This window comes from Numida meleagris, chromosome 2, assembly GCF_002078875.1.
Source record: "Numida meleagris isolate 19003 breed g44 Domestic line chromosome 2, NumMel1.0, whole genome shotgun sequence".
Taxonomy (NCBI): Eukaryota; Metazoa; Chordata; class Aves; order Galliformes; family Numididae; genus Numida; species Numida meleagris.
Genome location: NC_034410.1, coordinates 3,978,305 through 3,991,653, shown reverse-complemented (window position 1 = coordinate 3,991,653; position 13,349 = coordinate 3,978,305). Strand labels below are relative to the sequence as shown.

The 13,349-nt window shown below is 45.9% G+C and overlaps 1 protein-coding gene across 3 annotated transcripts in view; it reads left to right on the top strand.

Annotated features, from left to right (window-relative positions):
* Positions 1-13,349, top strand: part of LOC110394259 (mitogen-activated protein kinase kinase kinase 3-like) — a 68,838-nt gene that overhangs the window by 16,361 nt on the left and 39,128 nt on the right. For all 3 annotated transcript variants that reach the window (XM_021388053.1, XM_021388051.1, XM_021388052.1), the window contains exon 3: positions 12,940-13,049. In XM_021388053.1, the coding sequence (XP_021243728.1) occupies positions 12,940-13,049 (110 nt within the window). The remainder of the gene's footprint in view (positions 1-12,939; positions 13,050-13,349) is intronic.

Below are 13,349 nucleotides of genomic sequence, written 5' to 3'. Positions count from 1 at the left end.
GTGTTTTCTTTCTTTATTTTTTTTTTTTTTGCTTTCCAGCAGTGCTGAAATGGGACAAATTCTCTTCTTAGCACCACTGTGGTCAGTGGGTTATGTTCTAGGTGAAGCCTCTTGCCAAGTCTGCCATGTATTCTGGGCAGGGCAGCTTAGCTCCCTGTATATCTTCTTCTCCCAAGGAAGCTTCATTCAACTATTGGTGGTAGGTGGATGGTTGGACTGGATATCTTGGAGGTCTTTTCCAACCTTGGTGATTCTATGATTCAGCTTCACATGGAGCCTTGTAATATTGCTTTCCTAGTCAGTGACCCAGATTTACTTGCACCTTCCTGGAGTGTTGAGGGAGACTTATTTGTTTAGATGGAGAATATTTGTCACTCAGTAGAAGTGCAGTATTTTGAATCTTATCACAGTTGCCAAAGAAAATTTATTTTGATAGACATAGGGACAATTTGGAAACGCTGAACTGTTTCTATTTTAGCATGTGAGCAATCAGATTGGTAGTATTGATCCATACTAGCAGGTAATAAGTGCAAGGGCCCAATCTCCTTCAGCTTCTTATGCTGTTGGCCATTCATTCATTGTGTTACTCTTACTCTTCCAAATCCTAGGAATTAATTGCTGTTCAAATGGCTTTGCTGGTGACACGTGCCTTATTGAGAGCTGTATACTGCTAGTTTTGGGGTTCAGCTAGAATTTTGTGCATTTGTGAGCACGACAAAGCTCTTTGCAGGATAGGTATTGACCTCAGAACTACTTCCAAAGTGGTCTGTACACCATTTTGCCAGCGAGTAGTAGTAGCAGTCGTAGGGATTTCTGCTCAGTTTCTTTAGTTTTGCTGAAAAGAGAACTCAGGCTGAAGGACAACGACAAGTTCTGCCTCACACAGGTATTAGTACATAATTAACGCATGGAGCTTAGTATATAATTAACACATGGAGCTTGGATGGCTTCCTGACCCATTGGCCCAAGGAAGGAGAAAGTGAAGATCTCAGAGGAATCTTGACATTGGCACTTCACTTTTACAGTTGCATACTTTACAAACATTCATCCAAAATTTTTTAGGGCAGATTGGAATAGTGGGGGGGGAAAAGAAAAAGAAAGAGGTGGGGGACAATGCTAGTAAATTTAGCGCTTGTCTCTGTAGTCCTGGTGGGAGAGTGATGCAGAGTTTGGTGGTAGTTTCAATTTAAAAACGGGAAAATGTGAAGCCATAGCTAAAGTTTTTGTCCTCCCTTATGGAGAAAGGAGAACAGGAGATTTTCCCTCATCCTGCCCTTAACTCCCTGTGTTCAGTTGTTGTTTGTTTTCTTGTTTTAACTCTCTATTAACTGGAAGAGATTTGGGGATGAAAGAACTCATCTCAAGCCAAGTAAAAAAGAAAAAAAAGAAAGAAGGGAAGAGAAAGTCCAGACCGGGTTCTTCAGTATGAAGAATGACAAATTTCACTTTAAAATCCCTGATGAAAAACCCCAGAACTTTTGAAGAGAAATTTTCATTTTGAAGATGAAAGCCACTCCTATTCAATGCAATTTGATTTCAGGAAGGAGGAAAGCTGAGCCTTGCTCCCAGTCCGGTTTCTAGCAAAGAGTCACTTTGGTGACGTTTACGGAGAACACGACTGATGTGAACTGCTCATGTGCCTTCAAACTGTGGGCTGTAAGTGTGTGATGGATTCATGGGGAAAGCAGCAATTGCGACAGTGCTGTGGTGAAGAGAGCACCCTTTCCCAAGACAGCGTGATTTCCTTTAGGGGGTTCAATCTGAGTCTTCTGTAGATTTGCAGTTCTGCTTATTCCTGTGTGTGGATGGAAGGTGCAGTGCCTGTCCACTCCCAGATGTCATTGCTTGGAGCATTGGAGCTCATCACTAACGCTCCACCCTTACACGTGTGCTTGTTTTCCCTGTGTATTGAGGTGTGGGAACATTTTCAAGAGGCAAGCAGAGAATTTGCAGTCATTTCATTGATTCCCTTCTGGTGAACCACCGAGAGGGTGTGTTGGTTGATCTGATCTCTAAAGCTCCTTCCTGGTCTGACTTTCTTCCCAGGATCCTGTTTATAGTCTGCTCGGTGTCTCAGAGTTCAGTGTGGCACTGTTCCTGGACGCGTTCTAGGGACGCTGTGTGATCTTGCACAGAGACCACAAGATGGGAAGTGGGGACTTGTGGCATCTCTGTGGCCAGCACCTCTGACATAGCAGCCAGCACCAGAGCTCTGCACGTGGGTTGCTCTGCTCTTGCAGTACCAACACAGCATGCCTGTGTGTGCCAGCTTAGGGCTAGCCTGGGGTCCTTGGCACCGTGGATTCTGTTGTGTAAACATGGCCATAACCACATCTCTGAACGTCTGTATCTGTTCTCTTCTGTCTGTGAAGGACCTGGAGGTCTTTGTGCAGGGTAGGACAGAGGGCTCAGTTTTTGAGGGAAGAGGAACTGGATGCAGCCTAAGAGCTTGGGACAGAATTATTCTCGTTTTTCTTCATGCTTTGGTGTTGGAACAATCACTTGGGCTCCTGTTCAGTATTGCTCTGGGGCAAATATGTAACTGTTGTATTTATACTGAAGCATTTGACTTTTTCTTTCTACAAAAAAGTAGGGTGGTGAGAACATTAGGGTAGTTTGTAGGTGGAAATGGCTTTTGAAGGAGACAGTGATTTGTAGGAGGAGATACATGACTACAGTATGGGTGTTGAGAAGCTGAATGCGTGATTCCCAAGTGCATCAGCTCTTAGATCTGGGGATGCACTGGTTTGAAAAGACTGAACATTGGTCCAAGAGAGACATCTTCATGGAGACTGACCCCCTCACTGGACACTGACCGATCTTCCAAAGTGGTGCAGCAGCCTGAAGTGGCTAGCTGCTTGGATACTGCAATTCCTGCTGGTTGAAAGAATAATGAAGTTGTTTTTAACATGGTTGTTGGGTTACCATGTGCCTCGTACGTTGATTTCCTCAACCTCAGTAATGGGAGAAAATCAGAGTGGAGAACACGTGTCCTAATGTCTTACCTCTCACTCCTGGCACAGAACAATTCCTCCAGCTCGCAGTCCATTTCCACCTGCCACCCCTCTGAGTGAGTTCATGGCCTCTTTATCGACTGATCAAACTTTGGCTGGGAACCAACGAGTACTTATGACACTTCCAGAGAAGTCCACATAATGCAGTACGGTGAGAGGACCATCGTCAGGGGCAGTTAAGAACTGCTGCGTTGAAACATGGCACCATGGTAAATTGCAAAAGTTGGTATAAAAGGCATCACCATGTTCATTACCCAGCTTCTTTCTTTTCAAAAACCAGGCTGAATTGTAGTTTGCCCCATTGTAGAGCACATCAAGCTTTGTAGCTCAGGCTTTGCTATTTTCAAGAGATGTCCAGGTTAAGCTCCTTCTCCCTTTCCCAGTGATGTTGTGCCCTGGAGCCCTGTTTCAGGTCATGCCAGTCACTTTGGGCACCTGGGGAGTACAGATTCAGCCCCACATTGCTATAATTGGGATGTTGCAGCTATTGCTGCAGCAGCAACAGATGAGGAGTTCACAGGCTCAGGGCTGTGACTTTGAGCACTGGAAGTAGCTGAGCTGGGACAGAGAAAGATGTCTTTATGAGCCTGCAAATAACCTTCAAAGGTATCAGAGGCAGTCAGGGGAAATAACTTGCCAAGTGTGTTTCTTACTGGGTAAATATTTTCCTCCCTTCAAGTGCGCTCAAGAGATGTACGTGTTGTGAGGAGAGTAATATCTTTTATTAGACCAAACTGATAGAAGGTGGAAAAAAACAGGCTGGCTTTTAGGTACATAAGCCCTTCTTCAGAAGCAGCAGAATTTAAGCGAAGCTGGAAAAATGGCTGGAAAAACTGCCCTAGGTTCAGTTTAATTATGTTAATCTGTTACAGGAAAAGGTAACTAGTGTCTTTGGAGCAAAGGGAGCGGGTTAGCAAAAAAGTTGTGAGAGGCCGTTGTGGATGGAGGGAGAGAAACCAGGACCTTTGAAGTGGTGAGGAGTTCTGCAGGCAGATGCTAAGGGAGAAAATGCATCATGCCATAAAACCAGACAGCTCCCGAATTTTCTTTTTTACTCTCAGTGGAACTGTGGGCTTAAAAGAATTTCTTAAAATGTGGTTATTTTTGTTCTGTGACAGTTGAGTCCTTGCTTGCATGTCTCCTAGAAGCCTCGTGAGACTAATCTGTGATAACAAACCAGAGCCAACTGGTTTGTCCAAGAGGCAGAGATGTAGCGCGGTTTATCTCAAAGCAGATTCTCCATGCTTTTACAGGAAAGCCCTAAATCTCACTGCTGTATTCCTGTCCCTGCCTCCAGTCTTCCTGAGGGCTGCAACTGGGAGCCGCCCAGTGCAGGAGCTGGTTCATGGCTAGGAAGCATTCGGCAGCTGGGGCTGTCAAGGTTGGGTTAAGTTTCACTTCGGTGCTCCATGGGGTAAATGCTTGCTCTTTGGCTAACAGAGATAGGTTTATTTAATCTTTGCTGTGCTTTAGATTGCTTTATGGGCTTTGATAGCGCTTGGTTAGTGAACAGCTTGTTACGTGAGGGCTTTTGTCACTCTGTCCATACTACCTGTAAACGTCAAGTTGCTTAACATGCAAGGTTTGCGTTATGGCCCTGTTCCACGGATAAGTTTAGAGGCACTCAGAGGAAAACCAACTCATTGTTACACCTCTGCTAGTAAGCAAAACCCATCATGGCCCATTCTTTGGCCCTGCGAACTCATTCCTCCCACTGAATGGCATGGCCTCGTTTGTTCTGCTCCCAGGGAGCAGCCTGGAGCTAGGGGAGTGAGGTGTCTCAGGTGAAACATGTAGCAGGGGGCAGTTAGCTGAGGAAGATGACAGAGTAGCGGTTGGGTGATGATCTTGCCGAGTTTACTAAAAATAAAAATAGTCTAAGGAGAGTGAAGCTGCTAAGAGCTTCTCTCGTGAGTGCAACCGGTGGCACTGGAGAGTCATTCCGGGCCAGCATGGCCTCAACCTCCACTTTAACTGTGGTGGCAGCGGAATGGCACCTGCTGAGGGCTGCAGAAGGGTTTAATGGGTGAATTCTTAGAGAGATGGTGAGTGGGTGGTGACAGTATTGTGGGGTCCCCTCCCTCCAGGCCTCCGAGGCTGGGAGATGTGACCAGGCCTAAGCAACCCCCTGCAGCCCAGGGGAGCCGCGGTGACCAGGCCTCGGATCACTTAGTGTTTAAGGGCATCATTCTCACCTCACGTAGACTGAAGTGAATTCCCTGTATCACTGCAGCACTTTGTTTTCCCTGAGGAAATTCGGAGGGCAGCTGGAGTGCTTCATTACCTCACATAATGTGCCTAAAATACGTTACGATGTTCTTTGTTTATTGGCTGATTCATTCCTTTTTGCTGTTTTGTGATGGCTCTTGTCAATGTGTTGAAAGTCCCAACACTAAACACTACGTTAGTGGTGTTTGCTTATTTGTGCTGATGAGTATTTTGGGGATTGGTTGGATTCTGTCACTGTGGTGATCAGAATCAGTGATACATGTGATACGCAGTTGTATTAATAACCGCTTAAAAATGATTACTTATGTAACTTTCTTAAACAGATTCCTGCCTTTCCCCTAAACCCATTCCTGACTGCTGACATGGAATCATAGAATTGAATTGGAAGGATCCTGTAAAGGCCATCTGGTCCAACCCCCCTGCAATGTCCAGCCTGGCCTTGTGTTTCTCCAACATCTGCCCCCTTTTGCAAGGGAATGTAAAAGGAAGATGCTTTGAACCAAGTAGGTTCTCTGATCTGTTGGCTGCGCCATATGGGTCAACTGAGGGACAGCTTATGAGGGGGAATAGGATGCAGAAACTCTCAAAATGGATTTTACCCCTCGGAAGAGGATCTCTGAGATTGTATGGCAGTGCCCTAAACCTACAGGTGTTTTATTGTGCATTTTATGCCAGTTAAGTCATGGCTGGAGAACAAGAGTTTACTATCCATTTGTCAGGTAGATTATTAATAACAGTCAATACCGGTCAGATTATGTAGCTTACCCTAATTGAGGAGTGGTGGTGCTAAAAGTGTTTTCAAGAAACCCCAGCACCTCACAGTGTTAATCTCAGTGAGTGTGTCCCAAGCTGAAGACGTCAGCGAGCGAACTCCTGCCAAGAAATCCTGCATATCAGAAGGGTCTTTCCTCATTTCCTCATGTATAATTGCTCTGTTCGACCTGCTGAGCTGTGCCCTGCCCTGGAGGTGAACACAGGGTGACCTTGCCATCCCTTGGGTGGGGTTGCAAGAGAGTGAACGACAGCAGGATCCAGCTGCCGGCCAGAGTCTGCTGACTTGCAAAGGGAACGTGCTCCACCGGTGTCTGCTACAGTGCATAGCAATCTGGGCTGAGGGGAGGGTAACTGGATAATTTTTCTCTACATCAGATACGAAACGCTGCTCCAGACAGTAGCAAAATGGTTTGTGCATGTGGGTTTAGATTAAATGGAAGATTGTCTGCATGTCTGTCACTGGGTGGATGCTTGCAGCATGCTATTTTGCTGTAGGTCATTTACAGACATCCCATCCAAGGGGGATGAGCTGCAAATGGTATTTGTAGTTGCCTGTGGGAGTATCTGGTCCCATACTTACTTGCTTTAGGGGCTTTTGTTGTACTCTAAGTCAAGGCATGAGCTTGTGTTTCCAGCTCAGATCACTGGTCTCCTTCCTAATTTTGACCGGGGCAGTCACTGTGATGGTGTTTTCTTGCTAACTGATTCCTTCTGCTCTTTGCTGTCTTGATACCACAGTGGCTGGTATTTTCTGCATGACCCGAATCCTGGTGGCAGGACGTATCCATTGATGGTGTTTGTTGGTACAGAGGAAAGCTGGTTGTTTAAGTCCTTTGCAAGCTAGAAAGATCAACAAGTTTCATATCCAAGCTCATTTTCCCTGCTGGCTTTTGGAAGAAAGGCAGCATTTGTCTTCACAAGAAGGCTCTTTGATACCTGCTTCATATAGGTTAGTGCTGTCTATTTCCTTGGTAAAATCAGGAGTGATGCAGCCTTCACCTTTTCAAAAAAAAAAAAAAAGGGTAGATGTTCGTCAGTGCCACATGGCTTAGTGGGCATGGTGGTCATGTGTTGATGATTGGACTTGATGATCCTAGAGGTCTTTTCCAGCCTTAATGATTCTATGGTTCTCTGACCTTCTGATAAGGGCAGTGGGCAATCCGTCTTGCTGTTGGCCCAGTAGATGTGAACTTCTGCTGTAATGCATGGGCTACCATGGAAATGTGGTGTTTCCACTGAAAGTCGCATCCTACTCTCATGTTTGCTGAGATTTGTTACAGTGAAGTTTTGGAATTATCATGTGAACTCTTCAAACTGAGAGTTTCTGGAGAGCTTCCTGGAAAAGGCTGTTCTGTTTAATTCCAGGTCAGGACCTGATGTGCAGACTGCTAAGTGAATTTCTGGGGTCTTTGTATACATCTAGGAGGGCCAGATCAAGTTAAGGCCTAACCAAATTTAAGCTTCTATTAATATATTTAGCTCTGTCTGCAGGCTTGCGCTGTCTTGGACAAGGTTTTTGTCTGTCACAGAGTCTTGTCCACAAAATGAGGTATAGAGAGCAGCTCCTATCTTTTCCCATCTTGACAGTTCAGCTGAACATCCATCCAGGCAGGGGCTGCCTTTTGCAGAGCACTGAGTGATGCTGAGGTGCTGAGTTTTGACTTTCAGGTGAGGATTCTCTGGTAATTGATAAATGTCATTATTCCCCCCCCCAGAAAAGTATGTTTTCCAAAAACACGAGAACATGAAAGGCTGATGTCCTTTGCAGACCAAAGTGGAGATTGTCCATGCTACAGTCATGCAGTTCCGTATTTCTTTTTACTATGTTCTGTGACACTTCAGTATTTTTCCACGGTATATTCAAAGCCCGTGTTTTGACGGGGCTTCCACTGAAGGTGTGACAGTGCTTCTGTGAGTCTTCCCATACTCTGTCCGACCCCTGTAACCCCTCACAGCGCTCTGCCCTCTGCCTGGGGATATCCCCCATGGTTGCATCACCTTACTGAGAGACGGCCGCGAGCAATGGCTGGAATTTACACAGGCACGATGGCTGAGCTGGGCTGGGCCATCAACACCATGGCTGTGTAAAGCACAGTGGGATCTTTAGTGACCACAAGTGGTCAGGGCTGTGGTTTTACGCTGGATCCATGCAGAAGTGTGCACGGCAGCGTGCAGCCCCTGAGCCACCGCTCCGGCCTTGCTCAGGAGTGACTCAGAAGACAATACGTTCCCCTTCTGCAACACCCAGGATTTTTCTCCAACTTTTCCCAGGCCTGGTGGGTGAGGGAGGCCGAAATCAGAACTTGTGCTGTTTTAGAAGACTCTGGTTTTCTTCTGCAGGCTTTTCTGTGTGCTTCATACAGCTGGTGCTTTTTTTTGCACTGTTGATGGAAGGAGCTTCATGGAACTACCGTAAGCTGCCTCTTAGTAATGACCTATTAACGAAGCCAACAATAACAGCACTGTCTAGACCATCTGAACGCAGCTAAATTATTCCTTTGTCCCTTCTTCATTTGCTTTCTCTCCTGACTGTGGAATTGTTTTGGGTGGTCCCTGTTGACCTTCAGGCTCACTCTTTCTCCCTTGCTTATTTTTGTTGCTATTCATCAGTAAAGCTGCAGTACTAAGACCGAAACTCCAGGTTCCTCTCTGCTGCACGCACGCCAGAACTGAGGCACTGCAGCAGCACCAGGAACTTGTCTCTGAAGGAGATGTGTCATGTGGTGGCTTTCTGATTTTACTTCGTAGCAGATTTTGCAAGTGCTATGGGCTCTAGATTCACATGGGTAGTGCCTGAGACCTGCAAGTCTTAACATCTTACAGAACTGATTAGAGAAAGAGGTACTCCAGTTTATTACAAGATCCTGCTGAAATGGATCAGTGCTCTAGTCCTATGACTTTATTAAAAAGTCTAAAACCAACCCTCTGGTGTCCATTGTAGCACTGTAGTCACTTCTTCCTGAATGTGCTCCTGTCTGACCTCTTCTCACCTCTACTTAGCTCTCGGTGCTTCCCCTCAGACCAAACCTTGGGGAAATCATTGAGACCTCTGTTATTGTTGGTTGACCGTGATCCTTGGGTGTGATCGATTGAGCTTCATCACAGGAGGATGATTATAAAGCACAAAATTGGCGTGTAGGTGGGAAGTAAAGAATAAAGAAATGAATTCACTCTAAGGAAGATGGCTGAAAGTCAATAAGGAACCGAGGGTGGAAGAAGAGACAGCGGGGACAAAGGGCCAGTGTCAAACACAGTTGATTTCCATGTTTCATTTTTGCTGCCTGCGTAATCAGCTTTTCTTTGTCCTGGTCTTTCTTGGTGGAAATACTCCTGCTGGGTAGAGAGAAAGCTTTGTTTTACAGGCATTTCATCTCGACAACCTGCAGCACCGCTCAGTGAGTTTGTACAAAATGGTACCAGCTGGGCTGGAAGGTTGTTCAGGAGCAAGAATCTGCTCGTATTGCGCAAATTCAGAAGGTGGCTTGAGTCCCTGAGTCCATCTGAGCCCTGCAGAATGCTTCAGTGGTGTTGCGCAACTCGCAGTTGTTTTGCTCCGGAGCTGCAACAAAGCCTGGGAAGATGTCTGCTGTGTAGCCTCCAAGTCGCCTTCTCATGAAGCCAAGTGCTAAATCAGGAGAACCTGATCTTTTGTGTCCCTCGGCATGGGATTCCCATTGCTTCCCTGGCATTTTTCCTTGGGGAAGGCCGTTCATCCGGCACCCTCTGCTCACTTGAACCAAGCCAAGCCGCCAGCGAGCAGCCTGTGACTCCCCTTTCGCTGTAGAGACTTGGGAGTGGCATTTGGATTTAATTATCCAGTGAGCTTCAGCACTTGTTTGAATTGTGACTGAACTGGCTGAGCTGGCCGCTCGTTTCCACGGAACAAAGTTCTCCACCCTTCCAGGGAGTCAGCTCGGAGACCCCAAGAGCAGTAACAAGGATGGGCAAGAGGCTCGGTCTGGAAAGCATCAGTCCCTGTGCAAAGCTGACATCAAGAGGACTGGGAAGCGTTGGTTTTGCAACCGATTATGCAAATGGTGTCCTGCTCCGAGGTTGCCTTGGAGCACGGTGTGGGCTTTTTTCCACTTTGTTTTGAACACTTGAGGCTTCAGCCATAGTCCCTCTGTTTGTGCTGAAGCAGTGTGCTCTGATATGCAGATGTTTTATGCTTTGATGGTGGAAAACAGCGTTCCCTGATTCAGCCCCATATGATAGGATAAGCAGCAAGAGCACTGACATTCTCACTGCGTCCCCAGAGAGGTGGTTTTTAAGCTCAATCCTTTTGCGTTTTGCAGAGTGGATAGGGTTCACCTCTGCTTAAGGATCCCACTGTTTTGATGGATTCGTTGGTGCCGTGGGCTTTTCCTGGACGTCCTAGCTAAAATGTAATTCCTGCTGCCACGCTCTTCTGTACACTTAATCCCCAGTGGTTGGAACTCTTTGGGACATGGTCCATGGGCCAGCGGGGTTTGGGGCAGCTCTTGGGGGCTGTCAGGTCTTTTGCTGGGCGATTGGGAGGAGTGGAGGGGCCAGCTGCGACAGTCACTCCCAGAGCACTTGGACATTACTATGTCCTTGTGTGTTGGTGTTCTGTTCTTGTTATCAATATTACTATAGTTATCATGGCCATCTCCAGCAAACCTTGTGTGTTCCTCTTTAGGACAGGCACTGCTGGTTTGAGTAAGTCCTAAAACATCTTTGCAGGGCGCTGGTGGATTAACCAGAGGCGCGTCTTCTTGCAGATGCTGCCAGGGATGTCCAGAGGTGAGCAGAGTGGTTGTGCTAACAAAAGCCCATCTGCCACTGCCTGCTGAAGCCCTGTGGCACTGGGGACATTGCATTCTGTGTCAGCGGGTTCAGGAAACTTTTGTTGTCACTCGGGCTGGAAAAAAAAGAAAGAGATGAGGAGCATTTTAGAGATTACTGTTTGGTGGAAAATTCCTAGAGGGTAGCGGGGAGCGTTGTGTGTGTTTTTTTTTTTTTTTTTTTTTTCTTTTTTTAACTTGTCCCTCCCTCTTTCCTTTCCCCTTCTACAAAAAAAAAAAAAGGTTTTTTTTCTTCTTTTTCTTTTCGTGTTGTTTTTTTTCCTACTACAAAATCTGTGTGGAAAACCAGGCTTGTCCCTGGAGGTCCCTTTTACAACCAAAAATAAAAAGTAAATATGGGAAAATTCTAGTTCTTTTGTGTTTGTCTTTTTTTTATTGCTGAATTAGAAAAAAAACCTTTTCATCTTATTGCTGTTTTATTGTAGTGTTTCAGGTTGTGCTCCCTGCCACCTCCTGTATTCTCAGGGGACAGGGAAGGGTGGAAGGGGGGAGGAATTGTCATTTATATATAAGCATTAAATCTATAATTAATAGAACAATGAAAATAATATTAAGTGTATCATATAATGTGCTTTGTTGACAAGAAAAAAGGTTTTCTGAACTTTAAAAGAAATGCTGGATTTTAGACACTTTCCCCATTTTTTTTCCCCCTCATTTCTTACCCACAGATGGCTCTGGGTATACAACACGCATGACAAGTCTTCAACCCTTTTTGTCACAGCTTCAGCCCTTAATACTTGCCCCTCTTGACTGTATCATGAGCGTGGCAGTGTGCACTGGGTTCTCACAGCCTCGGCTATTTACATGGGTGGATAGCGATAGGACAAGGGGGAATGGTTTTAAACTAAGATGGGGAGATTTAGGTTAGCTATTAGGAGGAAGTTTTTCACACAGAGGGAAGAGGTTGCCCAAGGAGGTTGTGGATGCCCCGTTCCTGGAGGTGTTCAAGGCCAGGCTGGACATGGCTCTGGGCAGCCTGGTCTAGTGGTTGGCGACCCTGCCCATGGCAGGGGGGTTGAAACTCGATGATCTTTAAGGTTGTTTTCAACCCAGGCCATTCTATGATTCTAACAGGCATGCCCTGCCCTAGGTCTTGGTAGGTCTTTCAGTGCTCATGGTGGGTACCCTGCAATGCAGTGGTTGATGCTTTCAGAGGCACGTGCACAGAAGTAAAAGTGTTGAAAAGCAAGGAGACTGATTTCATATCATAGAATTAGCTAGGTTGGAAAAGACCTACAAGATCATCCAGTCCAACCATCCACCTACCACCAATAACCCCACTAGACCATGTCTCTCAACGCTATGTCTAAACGTTTCTTGAACATCTCCAGGGACGGTGACTCAACCACCTCCCTGGGCAGCCCATTGCAGCGCCTGACCACTCCTTCAGAAAAGTAGTATTTCCTAATGTCCAGCCTAAATCTCCCCTGGTGCAACTTGAGGCCATTCCCCCTCGTCCTGTCACTAGTTACAAGAGAGAAGAGGCTGACCCCCAGCTCACTACAACCTCCCAGTGGGTCCATCAAATTTCTTTGGTTACTGCAGAAATCAGAAATATCATATGTCCTGACAGACTGTCTTCTATCCTGGATAGTTGAGTTTGTTGCTTCTTCTGATGGGTTTCTTGTCTTGTCCTGTGGTTTCTTAGTGGCTCTGTTTTTGAAAGTCAGTTGTGTCTCTTGAGTATCTTCAATGGAAAGAAGGGAAGGAGGGCATGAAGAGCTGGGTTGTGCTCTGTCACTTGCTGCAAGAGCTTTTTGGGTTCTGAAAAATTTGTCTTACAGAGCACCACCTTAAACATAACAAACTGGATCCAGCCCCCTGAACACTACATCTAGCCTCTAGGTCTCACCTTAAAAGACTCCTAAAAGACATGGGCAGAAAACTTGGCTCTTCAGAGGATCTTTGTCTCTACTGATGAAGAAACTTGTACTTCATACACACAGTGGGCTGGAATGGACTGTGGTGTGCAGTCTTGGAATGCCTCTCTTAATGGTAACGCTGGACATCATGACTTCAGACCCTGTATTTTTTACTCTGCGCTTTCAGGGGTGAGGTTACCTTCTGTGCTTCAGTTGTCTGTCCTTCTTTTGCAGATGAAGAAGAAGCTCTGAACTCTATTATGAAGGATTTGGCAGCGCTGGGCAAATGTGGGGGACTGCTGGACAGCAACAGGAATAAAAACTGTGTCTACTCCAGCAAACAGGTAAGGCATTGCTTGAGTCCACCCCAGACTCCAGTAGGCTGAAGAAGTAGATCAACAATGTGCTCACCAGGCTGTGAAAATAGAGTTTAAATCATAGAATTGTGAAGTATCCCAAGTTGGAAAGGTCATACAAGTATCATCCAGTCCAACTCCTGTTAGATGTTAAATGTTAGACTAGATGTTGCATAAGTGTTAGAGATAAAGTCAACAAGTGTTGTGGGGGCTCAGAACATAGGAATAAATGTTATCGACGTAGAAGTGTTAGAACCTCTTTTTGAAGAGCTCCAAAGAAACTACAGG